The sequence below is a fragment of the Zalophus californianus genome, chromosome 5 (genome assembly GCF_009762305.2).
Source record: "Zalophus californianus isolate mZalCal1 chromosome 5, mZalCal1.pri.v2, whole genome shotgun sequence".
NCBI lineage: Eukaryota > Metazoa > Chordata > Mammalia > Carnivora > Otariidae > Zalophus > Zalophus californianus.
The window spans coordinates 40,561,903-40,581,488 of record NC_045599.1 but is presented as its reverse complement, the minus strand read 5'-3'; the positions used below and the strand labels follow the sequence as shown (position 1 = coordinate 40,581,488).

General features: G+C 50.5%; 2 protein-coding genes and 1 long non-coding RNA gene across 6 annotated transcripts in view; 2 read left to right on the top strand and 1 right to left on the bottom strand.

The window, feature by feature from the left end:
• The window catches only part of LOC113928747, a 47,443-nt gene extending 42,212 nt beyond the window's left edge, over positions 1-5,231 (bottom strand). For all 4 annotated transcript variants that reach the window (XR_003521956.1, XR_003521957.1, XR_003521955.1 and 1 more), the window contains exons 1-2: positions 5,063-5,231; positions 2,390-2,457 (exon numbers count right to left, since the gene is read on the bottom strand). This is a non-coding gene — a long non-coding RNA (uncharacterized LOC113928747). The remainder of the gene's footprint in view (positions 1-2,389; positions 2,458-5,062) is intronic.
• A 344-nt stretch (positions 5,232-5,575) lies between these two features.
• Positions 5,576-7,741, top strand: CCNO (cyclin O). The gene is made up of 3 exons (XM_027604295.1): positions 5,576-5,962; positions 6,582-6,767; positions 7,256-7,741. Exons 1-3 carry the CDS (start codon positions 5,576-5,578, stop codon positions 7,739-7,741), a joined length of 1,059 nt encoding a protein of 352 aa, XP_027460096.1.
• A 4,829-nt stretch (positions 7,742-12,570) lies between these two features.
• MCIDAS (multiciliate differentiation and DNA synthesis associated cell cycle protein) lies at positions 12,571-18,663 on the top strand. The gene is made up of 7 exons (XM_027604344.1): positions 12,571-12,687; positions 12,775-12,871; positions 13,053-13,144; positions 16,378-16,450; positions 17,010-17,233; positions 17,862-17,972; positions 18,223-18,663. Exons 1-7 carry the CDS (start codon positions 12,571-12,573, stop codon positions 18,661-18,663), a joined length of 1,155 nt encoding a protein of 384 aa, XP_027460145.1.
• The last annotated feature ends 923 nt before the right edge of the window (positions 18,664-19,586 follow it).

Sequence of the window (19,586 nt, the reverse complement as noted above, 5' to 3'; positions counted from 1 at the left end):
ATAATGCAGCCTGCCTCTGGCACTCCCAGCGTCCCAGTCCCTCTGTCGTCTGTCTCTCCCTGCACTGCCACACCCCACAGAAGCTCTGCGAAGACAGGACTGTCGGTTCTGTTCACTGATATAATCCAACCTCCAAAACAGACCAGATCCTGTCCCATTGCAAGCACTGCATCTGATGTCCACATATAATAGCAATCTCTGTTTTTCAGGACTTACCTGGGTTCCTTGTTTTCTAGCTTTCGACCCTCTGCATATGAAAAATTATTTTTATTTTTTTTATTTTTTTTAAGATTTTATTTATTTATTTGAGAGAGAATGAGAGATAGAGAGCACGAGAGGGAAGAGGGTCAGAGGGAGAAGCAGACTCCCCGCCGAGCAGGGAGCCCGACGTGGGACTCGATCCCGGGACTCCAGGATCATGACCTGAGCCGAAGGCAGTAGCTTAACCAACTGAGCCACCCAGGCGCCCGAAAAATTATTTTTAAAAAGAGGTAACACACACATAGAGTTCAAAATTCAAAAGGTCAATGAAAGTACAATAGGAAGTCCGCCCCCGCTCTCTATTTCTGTCTCCCACATCTTCTCCCCAACGGCATCCTGTGTTACCAGCTTCTTGCCTATCTTTCCAGGGAGATTCTATGCATATACAAGGATATATGTATGTATTCTTTTTTTTTTTACACAGTGACAACATATTTGACATAGTGCTTTGCACCTTGCTTTATTTTGTTTAACACTCTATTTTGAAGATCCTTCTACATCTAGTCCATAAACATCTGCCTCATTCTTTTTAGTGGCCACATAATATTGTTTTAGACGTCCTTTATTGAAGACAATGTTTTGCTTTTAATATGGCCACTGTGATAAATACCTTTTTTATAAAGTAAATTTGCATTGATGTGGAGTAATTATCCAGGAATAGAAATGCTGAGCTCAAGATTATGTTCATTTTAAATGTTTATAAATCTTGCCAAATTATCTTCCAAAACAGCTGTACCAACTTACACTGTCACCAAAAACATAGGAGGCCTATTTCCCCGCAACCTCTTATCAAAAGTATGGACTTTTATCAATAAGATTACATACAAGATAATATCTCATGATAGTTTTAGTTTGCATTTTTGTTTTGAGTGAATTATTATGAGAACTGCTCCCTCCTGACACTTCTGATCTACATGGGCAATTCTACCATCTAAAGGGAAAGCAGCAAAGAGAGCAGTAGGCTATCATCATGGTTTGAAGAAATTCTTTCAAGGCTCACTGAAACAAGTCACTTAGTGTCCCATATTTCAGAAGAGCTGGGGACTGGACTGGCCTCGGGCATAATGCTACTGTGCTTACTACTCTTTGACTTCTTCTCAATGTCCAATTCTGATCATATATGTATGTCGATCAGCAAAATTGCAGCAGGTACTATTTTAGCCACACTGTTTAGCAGAAAGACACATACCTTAGCTAGAGAAAAACATAATTAGAGCAGCAGCTAACTCATACTGAGCACTCATGCATACGCTGTATGCCTTATTTAATCCTCACAATTTTACAGGAGACTCTTATCACCCCGTTTTTTAACAGCTAGGGAAACAAGAGGAATAAAAAAGTTGAGTAACTTGCCCAAGTCTGCAGAGCTTGTGTGCTGCAGAGGTGGGATGACGATCCAGGAGGGGACTCCAGAGCGGAAGCTCGTCACCACTACACGGTACCACCTGTGCCAGGCAGAATGCCACTGGTGGGTGTGAATCGGGAGAAAAAGCACATATATGCATGAGGGAAGAAGCAATGCACTTGAGTGTGTGCACTGAGCTCTTGGTGAACTGGCAAGTGGCAAAGCAGCAGGAAGGCAGGTAACCAAGAGATGGCCTTTTCCCCAGAGGCCGATACTAGTGGACATTTAGATGTGCAAGTCAAGGGTCTGGCGTTAAAAATGGTGTTGAAAATTACTCCTCTTGGGGCGCCTGGCTGCCTCAGTCGGTTAAACGTCTGCCTTCGGCTCGGGTCATGATCCCAGGGTCCTGGGATGGAGCCCAGCATCAGGCTCCTTGCTCAGCAGGAGTCTGCCTCTCCTTCTCTCCACTCATGCTCTCTCTCTCTCTCTCTCAAATAAATAAATAAAATCCTTAAAAGAAAATTCCTGCTCTTTACTAAATACCAGAAAAACTTGTCAGACTTTACCTTAAATACTTCTCAATCTGGGCACTTCAATACATTAATAGAAAATAGTCTTAAGTAAATACAATTTTTAGTGACAGATATAAATTTTAGTAACTTAAAATCAAAAGTGAGCTTAAGGATCATTTGAGGTACTAACAAAGCTGTCCACCCCTAGGTATCAAGTCCAACACACTTATTCTGCTAAACAAGGTACTGTTAGCAAATGTATTCTTCCTACCTCAATCAGAGTCCAAGAGTTGGGGCAGGGTGATGGTGGGGGCTTTTGACTGAAGCTTGAGTGCCAGACTGGAAAGAAAAACAAACAAACAAGATAACTTCAGTTCCATTATTCATCCTGCAGATTTCAAAAATCACACCTGAAAATAAGCAGGGTCAAATCATGGTTAAGCAGCTTTCATTACAGATGCCTGGGTTTAATTAGGTTCTACACCTTTAAAGTATTTTAGATTTACCTAGTGCCTTAAAGGTGCACTGCACCCAGGTCCCAGAGAGATTAGAAAAATTAACTGTAAAGACCCTTCATAGGGAAAATAAGACGGCCTTCACTTGCACTGTATTGTTCATACCACAAATACTGCACCTAAATGGCCTCCACTCTTGTCCCCTACAATCCATTTTTCACACATCAGCCAGAATAATCTTTTAAAACAAAAGACAGATTCTATTTTGGTAAGCCTTCTTCAATGGCTTAAGGTAAAGTCTAAACATTTAATGTACATACAAGGTACTGCAATGTCCCATGCAATATTTGAGACATATTCATGCTAAAATTTATCTGACATTTGTTTAACTGGGTATCCTGTATTTTACTCAGATCCTCTATCATAATCATTTTTTAAATGTGTCACATGGTTCTTCACTTGCCCCACTAGAGTGTCAGCTCTATGAGGGAAAGACCCATGCAGCCTTTTCTTTTCCTTTTTTTTTTTCTTTAAAGTTTTTTTGGGGGGTTGGCAGTCTGGGTGGCTGAGTCAGTTAAGCATCTGCCCTCGGCTCAGGTCATGATCCCAGGGTCCTGAGATCGAGCCCCAAATCAGGTTCCCTGCTCAGCGGGAAGGCTGCTTCTCCCTCTCCCTCTCCCACTCCCCCTGCTTGTGTCCCCTCTCTCACTGTATCTCTCTGTCAAATAAATAAATAAAATCTTAAAAAAAAAGGATTTTTTTTTTTTAAGTAAGCTATACAGCCCAGCTGGGGCTGGAACTTACAACCCCCAGGATCAAGAGTCTCATGCGCCACCGACTAAGCCAGCCAGGAGCCCCAGGACCCATGCAGCCTTGATCACTGTCTTGGACCAGGCATGGCAGGCATACCCACAAATACTGAGGAGTAGACCCATCAGTACAAAGCTCAGGCACCCTCTGTTGGGAGTTAACCCTAACTACAGACACTAGCCTCACATCCACTGGTGGATAAAATGATCCTTCTGCTTTTTCAGAGTATCTCCAGGGTGAGAATATTGACTTCCCAAAGGAGGCTTTAATGTAACCCCCCCTGTTTTATATTTAAAAAGGACTTTGAGCTTTTGACATATTTCACTTGGTCCTCAAGGCAAGTATTAATAACCACTTTTAAGAAATGAGAAACAGAGACTCCAAGAAGGTAAACAGCCAGCGCATGATGACCAATAAATGGGAGTGACAATTCTGACCCTGGGAGTTGACTTTGTACTCTTTTCACTGGCCTGCATGGCCATCTGGGCTGATGAGAAGAATCGGGATTCCTAGGTCCTTCCTCCTCATCCAGAAAGCTTCTCAAGGAAAAAGTCTGACAGCTGACCCCTCTCCACAGATTTCACTGCTCACCCCATAATGGTTCCCCAACAATAGCTTGAGAGGAGACAGCAAGTCCTGGCACCTGTATCTTGAAAGACAGGTGGTTCTTAGCTAATCTCTCAAGTGACAAATGAAACTATTTAGGTCTAGAGACTAAAGACCTTGCTTAAAGTTACAGGGAAATAGGAATAAAACTGACCAGAACTCCAAATCCATCTCTTTTCTCTTTCCTGCATCTCTAAGAGACAACACCCCACACCCAACTAAAGTTCTGGAGACAGGGATTTCAATTTGAGGACATAAATTTGTCGGCTTTCTTCTGAAATCAGGTGGGAATGGTTGAACCTGCTCTTGGGACACCTAACAAGCTCACTTCTGGGAGTGCCTCTGGAAAGTTCATCAGGCTGAGGGTCTGTGGGTTTCCTGCCACTGAGACCTCCCCATAAGGCTGACTAGATACTACTTGTACCCCTTAGGAAGATTCACTCAGGCTTAGGCTTCCAACTTCTACCAGGGCAGGAGGCTAGGTTCTAAACCAGCAGTGTCCTGAGGAAACTGCCTCGTCCAGCCCCGTCTCTCCTACCTGGGCGCCCCCGCTCCAGCTCTACTTTTGTGAACTTCTGAAGGAGCAGAAACGGAGAGCAGGGAATAACCAAGGAAGGGTGAGCTACCCGTGGCAGAGGATTAGAAGCTAATGACCTAAAACAGAAGAGGCCGATTGAGCAATTCGATCAAGCTAGCAGTGCAACGCTCCAACCATGTTATATCCTTAAACCGCTCCGTTTACTTGGTTTGGTGGGACAAGTGTGGAGCAAGGGTTACAGGAGTTCAGACCTGCTGTCTGAGGGTCACGGGGCAGTCTTCTGTTTTGCGCATGAGTGCCCGCCTGGGAGGCTGGACTAGCTCCCAGATACACAGCACAGAAGAACCTGTGGAAGCTCTGCTCCCCGAGACCAGCTCTAGGAGGGATACTGGCTCCTAGGGTCCTGCCTAAAACAAAAATTACAAAAGCAATCGAACTAGAATTATTGCTTATATGGGTCACCGAGGAAAACTGTACTGACAATTCTCGTTGGAGCCCTGAAAGGTTGGAAACTGATCTTTACCAAATTACCGACCTGGATTATAGCCGGCCTGAAGGGTGATCGCACTTCGAGACTATCTGGACCAGGACGCGGAGATGGCGGCCGCGAGAATCTTTTTTTTCCCCCGGAGCAGTCCGGCCCCTCGGCGGGACTCGGCGCTCACTCCGCCTAGCCGCCGCCCCACCCCCGGCCGCGGGCGCAGCTCAAGCCGCAACCCCAGCTCCGTTACCTGGGTAACGCGGGACGCGCGCGGAACCAGCAGTGCAAGGCGGGTGCGCTCAGCCGGGCGTAGCTCCTCCTCTCCATTGCGGGCGGTGCAGGCTACACCCAGCCCGCAGCTTGCTCGCAAGCGGTTCTTTCTCCGGAAAAGCGCGGCCTCGTGCGGCTCAGTAATCATCCAGTGAGAAGCCAGGGGTGTGGTAGGGGGAAGGCGCCCGCCGAGTACTTAGGGCTTCGCCGCGGCTCTGGGCAGCTTACTTCGTACTCTGGAGCGCGCCTTCGGTTTGTCGCAGGCGAGGAGTCGTAGAGCGGCCACCAGGCTGCACCATGGTGACCCCCTGCCCCACCAGTCTCGTGAGTCCCGCCGCCCGGGCTGGGAAGCGGGACAACGACCAGAACCTCCGCGCCCCGGTGAAGAAGAGCAGGCGTCCACGCCTCCGGAGGAAACAGCCGCTGCAGCCTCTGAACCCGTGCCCGCTCCCCGGAGACTCCGGTGTTTGCGACGTGTTCGAGTCCCCCAGCTCCGGGTCTGATGGGGCAGACAGTCCCGCAGCATCCGCGGCGCTAGGCTGCAGCCCCCTACCCGCTCCTGCCCAGCAGTTGGTGCAGCTAGATCTACAGACCTTCCGTGACTACGGTCAGAGCTGCTATGTCTTCCGCAAGGCGCGGGAGAGCCACTTCCACCCGCGGGAGTCGCTGGCGCGGCAGCCACAAGTGAGGCGCTGGGAGAGCGAGGTCCCCACCCCCGCTCCTCTTCCTCGGGCTCTTTCCTCTTCTGCTCCGTCTGCCCTCCGACGCGCCCCGGGGCACGGAGGTTCGCGGTCCGAGCGGGAAGGGGTTTTAGAGGGCCGGGCCAACAGCCTCATTTTACAAATGGAGAAAAGTGGGGCCTAGATGGCTTAAGTGACCTGCCCGAAGTTTCCATACTGGTTAGCAGGAGCACGGTAGAATGCAGAGGAGTGAAGACAGTTTCTAGGTTCGAGTCAGGACTCCTCCCGACCCTGGGCAAGTGATTTAACAATTCTGAGCTTATTTCTTCATCTGCAAAGTGGTGGCCCTCTCCCCTCACTGAATTGCCAAGAGGATTACAAGGTAATGTGTATACACACGCGGCGCAGAGCCAGGTACGAATCCAAGGGTTCCGGCTCCTTGCCCGACCATTGCTCTTTGTGCAGCAGCGCCGTCCCAGTGTTTCCCAGTTTCCAGCGCTTTTAAGTTTTTCCTTTTTGTGCCTTCCTCCAGAGAGGCTCCCTGAGTTTTCTTGGCAGGTTCCTTCTACAGACCCTCTTTGCCCGCGGCTTAACCGGTCCTCCTCCCACGATCCTCCGCGCAGGTCACGGCGGAATCCCGCTGTAAACTGCTTAGCTGGCTGATCCCGGTGCACCGCCAGTTCCACCTCTCCTTCGAATCGCTCTGCCTGACGGTGAACACGCTGGACCGCTTTCTTACCACCACGCCTGTGGCTGCAGACTGCTTCCAGCTGCTTGGGGTCACGTCCCTGCTCATCGCTTGCAAACAGGTACCTCCGAGCGGGGTCTGGGGGACAGCCACTCTCTGGCCACCACTCGGCTTTCCAGCGCAGAAGATTTAGTGCTGGGCTCTCCGAATTCATTCTGTCATGCATTTGCAAACGTATACATCCACAGCTTTAATTTCACAATAGCTCCCCCCCACTTCCCTACTAACGGTCCTTTCACCTGGCCCCTAAAGAAATAGGGTGAAGTCGGTTCCAGAAGTAAATCCCAACAGCTCTTTGTAGCCCTGCTATTCTAGACTCGGGGGAAAATATTTAAAATTTCTCAAACCTTTTTTTAGCTGGACAGTAGTTAGAGAAACTGCGCTGGAAGTACACCCCAGGTGATTAAAGTGCAAGTAACGGAGAGGCGAAGGCCCAGCTGTCTCGCTGGAAGGGATGGGGGGAGTCCTGGTTTTCTCCCGGGCTTGACCCTGGGATGGGCCTCGGCCCTGGATGCTGCGCTGCGGGGGCTGAGCGCCCCTGTGTTGCAGGTGGAGGTGCACCCGCCGCGCGTGAAGCAGCTCCTGGCCCTGTGCTGCGGTGCCTTCTCCCGGCAGCAACTCTGCAACCTCGAGTGCATCGTGCTGCACAAACTGCACTTCAGCCTGGGCGCACCAACCATCAGCTTCTTCCTGGAGCATTTCACACACGCGCGTGTGGAGGCCGGGCAGGCTGAGGTCTCGGAAGCCCTGGAGGCGCAAGCCCTGGCGCGCGGGGTGGCGGAGCTGAGCCTGGCCGACTATGCCTTCGCCAGCTACACTCCCTCCCTGCTGGCCATCTGTTGCCTGGCGCTGGCTGACCATATGCTACAGCTCCCGCGTCCGGTAGACTTGAGCCTGGGCGGGCACCCCGAGGCCGCACTGCAGGACTGCCTGGGTAAGCTGCAGCTACTGGTGGCCATAAACGAGACCTCCCTGACTCACATGCTGCCCTTCCAGATTCGCGAGAAGTGCAGCCTGTCGCCGAAATTGAAATGAAATACATCTGGTTTCCTGTCTACCCCGGCCCAGCGGCTGGACCTCTCCCATTGCTGTGGAAGAGTGCGGTCTTGGTCCATAGAGGGGTTCCTGATTCCCACTTGTTCCCGAGATCGTCCTGCAGATTGTAAATAGTGTACGATAGTAGCGTCTCCTCGTTTATTTATTTTGCTAAGTGCACCTGAGAGACCTGAGTCTTTCCCCAATAAACAGGCTATCAGTCTTGGTTTGTCTGAATGCCACTATTGCCTGTGTTGTCTGCGGAGAGGGAAGGTGAGGGCAGCTGGGCAACACAGGTAGTAATGACGGAGGGGTCCTGCCTCCCTGGCTCCCACTCTGTAATTAGGATATCTATTTGGGAACACTAGGTCCTTTGAGATGCCAGTCGCTGAGAGGGTCACTTGTAGACCTGTATCCCGTGACCCTCTTATGAGGCTGAGGACTCCTCATTCCCAGAGGTCCAAAGGGAAGGTGGGATGTGAACCTGAATAGAACCCACAGCAGTCTGCTGTCTAGAGGGGTGGGGACATGGAGGATGCTCAGCTGGGAAGCTCTGGGAACCACACATGCCCACTAGCTAGGGTAAAGCAAGACCTACTCTGACAACTAACATGTTGGAAATGAAGGCTTTGCAGGCTACTGTGGCCATGATAAATAGAGCCCATTTACCCTGTGATGACTTGGTTCAACAGTTCACTTTTGTCTTACACCTGCTGCATGTGAGCCCAGGAGAACAATGGCATAGTAATCATGGCCATCATTGGGTGCTTAAATGTACCATGCACTGTGGTCAGCATTCATTGTCTCAATCCTCCAACAACTCTATGTATTATCCCATTTTTCAGAGAAGGGCCCTGGACCACAGAGAGGGTAGGCAATAGTAGAGCAATCAGGATTTGAAGGCAGGTGATTGGGAGTCTAGAGCCACATCCTTAGCCACACTGCTCAACTTCTCCCACTTAACAGGTTTGTAGAAGGGCTTTTAAAAAAACCCTCTTCCTGAGGTAGGTGTGTTATCTACTCAGTGTGTTCCATTCAGTAGAGACTATAGAGAACATATTTGGAGAGCCAGCACAGTCCCTGCCTCCAGTCATGACACAGGTGAGAAAACTGAGTCGAGAAGTGAGACCAAGGGTGTCTGGGTGGCTCAGTGGGTTAAGCTTAAGTCTCTGCCTTCAGCTCAGGTCATGATCCCAGGGTCCTGGGATTGAGTCCTGCATCAGGTTCCCTGCTCCTTGGGGAGCCTGTTTCTGCTTCTGCCTGCCACTCCCCCTGCTTGTGTTCTCTTTCTGTCAAATAAAATCTTAAAAAAAAAAAAAAAAAAAGACCGAGGCTTGCTGGAGTTAACTCCACAGCTGTCTCATCACCTTCATTCTCACTGTGGTGAGTCTGTTGTAGACCCAGAGGAATCTCAGTTCTGTCACCTCCAGCAAATATCTTCACTTCTCTGAGCCTGACAATCTTGGTAGTGCTGTTGTAAAGCCTAAATGAGATCCTGAGGTAGTATAAAATAGTGATGAAAGAAGTGGGCTCTGGAGTGCTTGAGCAAGTCTCATCTCTACACAGGAGTCTCTTCTGTAGAATTAGGAATAACAATAACCTATTTGGTGGGATGGAGTTATGGATTTATTTTTAAGATTTAGAGAGAGAGGGAGAGAGCATTCTTAGCAGACTCTGCACTGAGTGTGAAGAACCTGTGGCGGGGCTCTGTCTCACAACCCTGAGTTCATGACCTCAGCCAAAACCAAGCATCTGGATGCTTAACCAACTGCACCACCCAGGCGCCTCAGAGGTATGGATTTCATGAGATGTTCCATACAAATCCCTCTACACAGTCCTGGCATATAGCAAATTTTCAAGAAATGAAGACTGGTGGCAGCACAGAAAAAAAAAAAAAACATTGGAGAAAGAAATAGAAGGCAAATACGGAAAAAAATGTTAGCTATTGTAGGTGAACCTACTGTTATTCATTGCACTCTTTTCAAGTTTTCTGTAAGATTAAAAAAAACCTTAAGTTTTGCGGGAACAAACTCCGTCATGTTCTATCTTTAGGATCAGTTTAAATGTATGACAAATTTGCATAAATGAAAAGCAAGCAAACTCAAACCAAATTTAGAGAATCTTCCTTGTACTTCTCTTCCCAAGCACCCTCCAGGTACTCTCCAGCACCAGGACCACTTACTCTGAGCCCCTCAGATCCCTTCTCTCCCCTTATGTTAATGTTCAGCCCCCTAGGAGCTTTCTCAACTTAGGCTCAGGGATAGGGAAGTGGTGATCCCAAAGCTGTTTGAGAAGTGGGTCTGTGATGATGAAAAGGTGAAGGAAAAATTGTATCGTCTGACCCAAGTCCCCAAATATCTAGAGCCCTCAAACCCACTGTTGAGGGTGGCGGTAGGGCCACTGGCTCTTTTACAGAAATGTGACTTTGGGGAGAAGTTTTCACCAGCATTTACTCCATCACTCAGCCAAGATGGATACGGGTGTGTTGGTTGCAGAATCATATGTGAGTCATAGGAGTCATATATTCATGCTATTCCAGCTCTTTCTGCCACATTTTTATGTACGATGCCCCTATTTTTCTACACTTTGGAACTCATTGAAGAAAAATGAGTCTATTCTGTAAAATCAGGAATGGTCTCAGGTGAGAGATCTTCTCAAAACTCAACTAAGAGCTCCCCTCCTCCTCTTACAGACTGGGAAGATGGGTAGGGATGGAGGACTGGCTAGTGACTAGGCTACTCAGGAATCAGAACAAAGCCAAGAATAAGTTGTGGGAGGCTGGAAGAGCGGCTGAAAAGCCTCCTTAAAACAACATCAAAAACATCCAACTTATCCACACCAAGCACCAGTTGCATTACATAATCTCATTTTAATAGCACCTCTATTGAAGTCAGTGTTATGATTTTCCTTTTTTTAAAAAAAGTTTTATTTTTTTAAAGTAATCTCCACACCCAATGTGAGGCTCGAACTCACAACCCTGAGATCAAGTCACATGCTCCACCAACTGAGCCAGCTAGGTGCCCCAGTGTTATGCTTTTCCTAAAGATCTGGGGCTCACGGATCTGGTGGAGCCTGGTTCCAATCCTCAGGTACTCTGACCGTGAAGCCAGAGCCCCTCACCATCAGCGATACCATACCAATTCTAGCTGCCTGCCCTCACCCCAACCAGGTCCCTGAATTTATAGATAGGTCAAAAAGTCTCTAAGTCTATTCTAGCTCTACTATTGTAGAACCATCTCCAACACTGTTAAGAGGTGTCTTTATTAATCCAGATAATAGGGAGAAATAAAAAGGGATCATGCCTGGGCGCCTGGGTGGCTCAGTTGGTTGATCGACTGCCTTTGGCTCGGGTCATGATCCTGGAGTCCCCGGATGGAGTCCCACGTCTGGATTCCCTGCTCGGCAGGGAGTCTGCTTCTCCCTCTGACCCTCCCCCCTCTCATTCTCTCTCTCTCAAATAAATAAATAAAATCTTTTTTTTAAAAAAGGGATCATGCCTCTTTATTTTTTTGAAGATTTTATTTATTTGAGAGAGAGAGAATGAGAGATCGAGAGCACGAGAGGGAAGAGGGTCAGATGGAGAGGCAGACTCCCTGCTCAGCAGGGAGCCCGATGTGGGACTCGATCCCGGGACTCCAGGATCATGACCCGAGCCGAAGGCAGTCGCTTAACCAACTGAGCCACCCAGGCACCCCATGCCTCTTTAAAAAAAAAAAGAGGATTTTCATTACTACTACTTGGTATAAGACACAAACAAAGTGCCCAATAGGAGGTTACAAAGATAATTTCAGGTGACCGTTTAAATTCGATAGATCTAAGAGTGGTCTGAGCGATCCCCTCACCCAGGGATTTAGAGATGTCCTTTCTTGGGAAAGGCCCTAGTCTTGGGAAGGGCAGCGAAGACTTCCGCCGAGCGAGCAAGGCCAGCTGTGCCCAGGGAGGCCAAATGCTGCGGTGGCCAAATGAGGCTTTCGGGGGAGAAAGCGACTGGGGTTTTAGGGGATTTGGGACCGTCCAGTGTGGCATTTTCCGAACAGGGAGGAGAATTTGTAGATGTCGCTTTTTCTTAATTGACTCTTAAAGGCTGCACTCAGGCGTCGCTGCTCGGGAAAGTGCAGAGTTAGGGTACGGGCGCGGCTCTAGGCATCATGCCAAGAGAAACCAAGGGCAGGTCCTTGAGGCAAGACCAGAAGTGCGCCCCCCGCCTTGGGGGAAGGGTCTTCTGTAATCTGGGGGTAGTTTTGGGGTAGATTCCACATCCCCACCAAATTCTACAAGGCGGTCAAATGCCGGAGTCTGGCTTTGGCGAGTGTCACTCCGCGTTTATTTCGTGCCTTATGGCTGGGGTGGGAAGAAAATGAAATAATCGTTAACTTTTCCATCCCTGCTGTCCAAAAGCGGAAAGGCGGTACCCAGTGTTAGCGACCAGTGGGGTTAGTCCAGCCTCCCTTTTTGTGGCGCTGCCGGGAGGCGGCGGCGCCAACGCTCACCAAAAGGGCGCTCGCGGGCCCTGGTCCCGCGCTCGCTGCTCCCGGGGGAAGCCGCGTTGCCAGGTTGGGTTTAACGCCTCCGCCCGCGCGCAGATTGTCCGGGGCTGAAGGCGCCACCTCCGGCGCTCAGGCGCGAGCCGCCCCTCCCGCGCGGCAGTCTTCCCTCTCCACTGGCCCTCCCTCCGCACCTTTACAGCCACCCCTCGCCTCCAACTCGGCCACGCGCCTGCCTTTGCAGGCGCCAGGCGGAGCGCTGACTGTGGGTCGCTATTGCAGCCGCGGCCACAGCCGCCGCTGCCGAATAACCAGCACCTGGGCGGAAGCGGGCGGGGAAGCAGGATGCAGTCGTGCGGAGGCGCTGCGGCGGGACGCCGAGCCTTCGACAGCATCTGCCCCAACCGGATGCTGGAGCTGCGGGGCCGGTCTTTCGTCAAGCCCGGGAAGCTGGAGAGGAAGGTGGGGCCGCGGGCCGGTGCCGGGCAGGGTCCGCACGCCCTGGGTCCCTTGGGCTGACCCATGCTCATCGTTTCTGTGTCCGGCTAGTTCGCCCCTCCGCGGAAGTTTTTTCCTGGTTGCAGCGGCGGCAGCCCAGTGTCGGTGTACGAAGATCCCCCGGACGCGGAGCCCGCTGCGCTGCCAGGTGAGCCTGGTTGGCTCCCGCGCGATCCCTCGGGTTCCCCGCTCTGGGTGGGTAGGGCACGCGCGGCTCAGAAGAACATTTCTCCCCCGGGCTCCGATTTCCTGGCGGGGATGCCAGTGGCGAGCCCTGGCGGAGAGACTCAGGGCCCGCCTCGTGCGTGTCTCCGGTTCTCCCCGCTCAGCCCTCACCACCATAGACCTGCAAGACCTCGCGGACTGCTCGTCGCTACTCGGGTCCGACGCGCCGCCTAGTGGTGACTTGACCGCCTCGCAGGTACCTCCCCTTAACTCCTGAAGCCCGGCGGCCTCGGACAGCCCAAATTCCGACTTTGGAGTCCAGGGTTGATTTCCGCAGAGGCTCATCTCAGGCCCGGAGCGCAGGCAGATTTAGCTAGTGGGGGCAGACATGGCGGAATCTCAGCCCCGAGGATCGGAACTTCTTCCTCCCTCCTAGTCTTTTGCGTCGGCCGCATTCTCAGAGTTGTTCTGACCAACTTGGGACAGAGGGGCTCACCTGGAGGACTTCCCTCCAGGTAAGGGGCCTCCTGTTCTCCCCATCTATTCCCTGGAGCTGTGACAAAGCAAGCTGGAGATTGAGCACTGAGGACCCAGGCGAGGAGGCGGGAACAAAATGGAGCGCTCGGCACCTGGTACATGTCCTGTCAGTGCTCCCAACATTCCCTTTCCGGCCATTCACTAACAATTTTCATTCCCTGGGTATCTAAGGAGTGTGAAGATTGACGGATAATTACTCGATCAAGACTGGGAAAGACGAATAGAGTTTACACTTAGGGGAAGAGGGACGAAGGACAAAGAACTCTGGAAGAGATCTGACAGCAAACGTTCCTCTCTGCAGAGATGGCTCTTCAGCAGTGGGGCACTTTAAAAAAGTCATTTTCTGCCCCTCCAAAGGCTCATGCCACTTACCCTTATGGGGCAAAGAGGTATTTGACTTTTTCTTTTCCTCAAAAACTTATTTCCTTACTCCCATCCCACTTCTAACACTTGCCACTGCTGACACTCCCCAAGTTGATGAGGGAACCTCCCAGCATTGGTGTGTGGGAGGCCAGAAGCCTGCCTGGCTCATCGATGGGACATGAAGTGCCCAGAAGGACAGGAGGTCTTAGCTAGATGCAACCTACAGGAGGAGTGCCAGTTCCAGCTTCCTGGCAGCAGGTCCTGGGGACACGGGTTCCATGGGGGAAATGTCCAGCACTGAACACTCCAGAAGATATGACCACCTCAGAGAACTGAGGTTGGTGGTAGAACACAGCCTTCCAGGCTTCCCCTAAGTGCCTCTAGAATTGGGTTAGAGCCCAGATGGACTCAGGGTAGGTAGCTACAAGAGCAGAGAGTGGTAAGGCAAGGGGTGAGAGTGGGCATTGCCCTGCAGAGGGCATTTTGTTTTTCTTTTTTGATCTGGATGCTCAAATAAGGAAAGACAATACTTGAGCATCTTTCAACTGACCCAGAGGCCCAATCACTATCTTACTCCAACATGTTTATTTTGCAAGTCATGAAAACCAACCAGGCTCTTGTTGAATTTTTGCTTAAGTATTCGGAACTTAAATTTCACATCATGTTCTGTATGAGCCTTTTTTTTTTTTTGGCTGCCATTGTGGTTTGGAAAAATGCCAGATTTTTATCTAACTGGGAAGGTAGGATTCAAAGTTTCAAGCACAGAGCTCATGCCTGATGGCCCAAGAGGTCCAGGACTTTTCCTGGGGGAGAGAGAGCTGGTAGAGAGGGAAAGACACCCTTTAGAGGAACAGCCCCTGGAAAGACCCTGGCCATTGCACACTCAGGTCAAAATTCCTAGCCTCCTTCCTGCTGGGTAAGGTGAACACAGAGCAGAAACACTACAGAGTGTTTGTTTGAGGTCCAGGATGAGCCAAAGACCTGGTATAGCATAGGAAGAAGCATTTCCTGGGCCCCAGTTCCTGACTTGGCCTCAAGGCTCCTTGTGGTAAGGGTTTTGGCCAAATCTCTACTAAGAGGAAGACCTTTCAGCCCTTGGAAAATGAGTCTGGTTTCTGGCTCCTTCAACCAGGACACAACTTGTGCTTCAGGATTTGCCTCGGCCCTTTCTAAGCTCCTTTCACCCTTACAGCTTCAGTTCCTAACTGGTGCTTGAGGCCTCCCAGATTGAAGCACTCCTCCTTGAGGAAAGCTGATCCTTGTACTTTCTTCAAGGTTAGGGTCAGAGTAAGTTCCTCTTCTCGGCAATATTTGAATAGTAGAGAAGGGCTTTAGGGTAGATGAGTATGATTAACACAAAGGAATCAATCAACAATAGTGGAAATCAGTAGAATAGATATTTCTAATGGGCATATTGGATGCATTCCCCCACACCATATGCCTTGAGAAACTTCTTTCCTCTTTCCCAGTGCTGTCTTCATTGGAAGACAGGCTTTTCTTAAAAAAGAGATCAACGCTAGAGGCAATGAGGTATGGAGGAAAGAAGATTGAAAGAGTCACCATCATTCTAGGACAGGAGCCCCAATTCCATTTCAGAGTTGGATGACTGGGCAATTCACTTTCTCTGAGCTTCAGATTCTTCAAAGGGGGAGGAATCACTTCCTGGGTCCTGCGTGCTTCCTACATTGGGTGAGAATTAACATAGGGACTCTGTGTAAAAGAGTTAGTTTTGTCGACTCTCAAAGTCCACGAATTAAGGGAATAAGAAGGTTCCGGGGCTGTCAGCCTCCTCCTGTCTCCTTCTGCCTCACACACCCAGGCACATTGTGGGAACCCAGGAGATGTCCAGCTCAAGATGTAGGAGGAGCATCACAGTGTAGGGAGAAAGTAAACTCCGACTTGTTGAGAAACGGAAGAGCAATACGGGCCACCCTTGCTGCAGGCCAAACAAAAGCACTTTCCATAGCATCCCTGCCCCCTCATCATAGCCTACCTTTTCCCTTCTTGTATGGGGAGAAGGTGGTTTAGCTGTGACTGAGTCTCGGCGGGATATAGAGCCTCAGGTTGTTTCTTTGGATGATCCTGCACGCTGTCAGGTCTTGGGAGGCAAGTCGGAGTTTACGCACACCCGCCCCCTTATCTTAGGGCACCGCTCCTCCGCGGGGCGGAGGTAAGTTGAGGGGAGGTTCCGCGGGACGCTGGAGGGACGCCTCGGGCCTCACGGCGGCAACTGGTTGGCTGGTGGGGGGCCAGTGAGGCGGCGCGGGGACTGCCGGCTGCCAGGCATGGGGCCACTACGCTGAGCGCCGAAGGACTCCCGCCTCAAACACAGCCCCGCACAGTTTCGGCGCCCTTCAGGACCCTCCGGGACCCGGTCCCTGCTTCGAGTGCCGCTCCTCACCATGGCAGTGCAAGCCTGCTGGGTTCCAAGCCTGGGATGGGGCTTTGATTTTCAGGTATGGGGCTCGGTTGCGAGCGACAGTGCGTGCACACCCGCTGCCAAGCCCGGGAGGGCGACTGTCGGTCTGGGAAGTGTTTTAGGCCTGCTGGACCTGACAGTAACTCTTTCACACCTCTGGTTTATTTCAGAACCATTCTCTGCAAACTGCACCGGACTTCGATCTGCAGGATTTCAGAGACACAGTGGATGATCTCATTGCAGGCAAGTGCAGTCTCCTCGCAGTTAAATAAAGGGAGGTGGGCGTGTCCCCCACTCCGCAAATCAAACTAGTTCAGATTTCGATTTCGTGGTCGCGAAGGTGGTAAACCCAGCACTTGTCAACATCGTAACTCGTCAATGGGTCAGGCTTTTTCATATTTATGAGACAACACACTTTCTAATGGGGAAGATGAATCGCTGAAATCTATAGCGCTTTCCCAGTTTATGGGTGCGAGTTCTGGGAGAGGGAGCCCTACTCTGTGATGTGGTCAAGGAAATGTTGGGTGACAGGAGTGTACAGAACGGCAGACGGGGGAGGACTTTGGGCAGGTTTGCCCTGGCTACCGTGGAGACTGAATTCAGATCAACTCAATAGGCATATATGGAGCGCCTGCTGTGTATGAAGAAGATCAGAAAGGGCCTAGGAAAAGTAGGGATTGCAGAGTGAGGGGTGCTTTACTTAACTTCTTCACATAAACCCTACACCCGCCATGGCATTTTGTCCCTGTAGCTAGCTGGGCACGAGTCTGAGGCTGCGAACCTAGCTCCCACTCTTCCTCAGACTCATCCTCTTTGATGTCGCCTCCTCTGGCCGGTGGAGACTTCCCTTTCCCTCCTTGCGAAGTATTGCCATTTGGGCCCTGTCTCTCTCCGCCGCTGGACCCAAGGGCCCTGCAGTCACCGCCGCTGCGCCCTCCGGATGTGCCCCCGCCGGAGCAGTACTGGAAGGAGGTGGCCGACCAGAACCAGAGGGCACTGGGGGACGCGCTCGTTGAGAATAACCAAGTAGGGGCACTGGGCTGGCCACCAGGAATCCTGGGTTGGGAACAGGGTATGGAGCTCTGGGCGGAAATGGGGGTTGCAGGAGAGGGAATGTGCCCCAGTGTAAGTCAGAACAATGCGCGGGCGGGTGCTTCTCCTAGCTACCATTGCTCCAGTGGCTCTCCTCGGTTTCCAACCTCAGTAAGCGGGAATGATCCTGCCCGACCAGATTTTTAATAGGGACACCAATATTTACTGAAGGCTTCCTATACACCTGGTATTGTGCTTATCAATTTACTTTTTCTTCTAATACAACCACTGAACAAGATACTACTTTACTACCCAATTTTACAGGTTAGGAAACTGAGGTATAGGAAGATAGAACTTCAGAGGCAGAACCTGTATCCGCTTGTTGCCCAAGTCCATACTCTTCACCACCACGCTACACTGAAGATTGAGATACATTTTGTCTAAGTGCTTTGTAAAAACAAAGGACAACTAAACAAAAGTGATTATTATTCTCACCAGTGCAAGTGCCCTTGGGTCCCCAGTTCCAGATTAGACATTAGGATCCTGGTATAGTTCATGCAGAGTATACAGATGAGACCGACCACAGTGGCCTACCTCTTCATATTTGGGTCTCCTCCTGCAGCTGCACGTGACGCTGACCCAGAAACAGGAGGAGATCGCCTCGCTCAAAGAGCGGAACGTTCAACTGAAGGAACTTGCCAGTCGGACCCGGCACCTGGCCTCGGTGCTGGATGTAAGTGGGGTGCGGGCCTGTGGGACACTGCGGGACGTCGGAAATGTTCCTGTGTAGCCCCCACCCTGTTCCCAGTATTGGGACCCAGCGGGGTTGGGAGAAGGGCGGTGGCTGCTGAGAGCTTGCTGAGCCCCTTGCAGCCTGCATCTAAACCCGCAGAGTTCGAAAAGGCGCCCGGGTCTGCTTTGCGCGCCCAGCGCCGGGGGAGCCCAGCGGACCCCAGCTTGGCGCTCCTCCCCATCTTTTGTAGAAGCTGATGATCACACAGTCCCGGGATTGCGGAACGACAGCCGAGCCCTTTCTGCTCAAGGCGACAGCCAAAAGGAGCCTGGAGGAGTTGTTCAGTGCTACCGGGCAGGATTGCGCGGAAGTGGACGCCATCCTGAGGGAGATTTCCGAGCGCTGCGACGAAGCGCTGCAGAGCCGCGACCCCAAGCGGCTGCGGCTACAGCCGGAGCCCGCGAGCGAGGCAGGCGTGCCGGGGAACCTGCACGGCACCTTCCGAGGGCTGCGCACAGACTGCAGCCGGAGCGCGCTAAACTTGAGCCACAGTGAGCTGGAAGAGGGAGGCTCCTTCAGCACCCCCATCCGCAGTCATAGCACCATCCGCACTCTCGCTTTCCCCCAGGGCAATGCCTTCACCATTCGGACAGCCAACGGGGGTTACAAATTCCGCTGGGTCCCCAGTTGAGCTAGGACGTGGTGCCCCCAAACACTGTCCTGTTCCGGACTGAAGCGCCTGGAGGCTAAGTGGGAGTAGCTGGAACTGTTTCCTGAACCTGGACTCTCAGAAGAACTCCCCCTGCTGGGCGAATGCCACCCTGAAACTTATTTTTCAGGAACAAAAACGTCTCTCGATAATGATGCACTGTAAAGTCCTGGTATAAAATACGGTATATTCCCTCCCCTTTCACAGTGTGTGTGTGTGTGTGTGTGTGTGTGTGTGTGTGTGTGTGTGTGTGTGTAAACATATATAAATCTCAATGAATTTTTACAAAGTATTTTTAGCAGCTTTGAATTATGTGCTTTTAGAACTGGAAAGGACTTAGAAATCACTTAGCTGTTTTATAATTATATAATGCCCTACTTTTATAAGAAGGAAAAGGAGGCTCTAAGAGATGAAGTAATTTTCTATAATAACAAGCATTATTGGGAACTTCTGGTCTTTCTCACTAGTTAGTTAAAGATTGGCCCAGAAGCCCGGTTTCTGAGTGAATGCTTCCTTACATCACTCAACTTCCCCTGGTCCTGGAAGGACCCTTAATTTTCTTACTGTTGAAAACTTTTATTCTGGCTGGAAGAATAAAAAGGAGAGTTAGCCAAAACACTTGCTTTAGGGCAATAAAGTAGAGAAAAATGTAGATGGTCAGAGGCAATGGGCTATCTACAAAATAGGTGCTAAACACATTTGTTTGTAATGATCATTCATATAATTTTGTAAGATTTATGATATATGTTTATATTAATTATATATAGTTTATATGTCTGAACAGAAGAATCACACAAAAAGCAAACTTTGATAAAAAAACCGTAAGTTTTAAGAAAATGGCATATTTCACATGAAAAATAATATGTATTTGTATATGTGTGTGTGGAGTGTGTGTGTGTGTGCAC

What these genes read in the sequence shown, in the direction of transcription:
- CCNO (XM_027604295.1), top strand. Translation starts at nt 5,576, where the DNA reads ATGGTGACCCCCTGCCCCACCAGTCTCGTGAGTCCCGCCGCCCGGGCT. An exon ending in CGCTGGCGCGGCAGCCACAA is followed by an intron (nt 5,963 to 6,581) that starts GTGAGGCGCTGG and finishes TCCTCCGCGCAG; the next exon opens with GTCACGGCGGAATCCCGCTG. An exon ending in TGCTCATCGCTTGCAAACAG is followed by an intron (nt 6,768 to 7,255) that starts GTACCTCCGAGC and finishes CCTGTGTTGCAG; the next exon opens with GTGGAGGTGCACCCGCCGCG.
- MCIDAS (XM_027604344.1), top strand. Translation starts at nt 12,571, where the DNA reads ATGCAGTCGTGCGGAGGCGCTGCGGCGGGACGCCGAGCCTTCGACAGC. An exon ending in GTGACTTGACCGCCTCGCAG is followed by an intron (nt 13,145 to 16,377) that starts GTACCTCCCCTT and finishes GGTTTATTTCAG; the next exon opens with AACCATTCTCTGCAAACTGC. An exon ending in CGCTCGTTGAGAATAACCAA is followed by an intron (nt 17,234 to 17,861) that starts GTAGGGGCACTG and finishes CTCCTCCTGCAG; the next exon opens with CTGCACGTGACGCTGACCCA.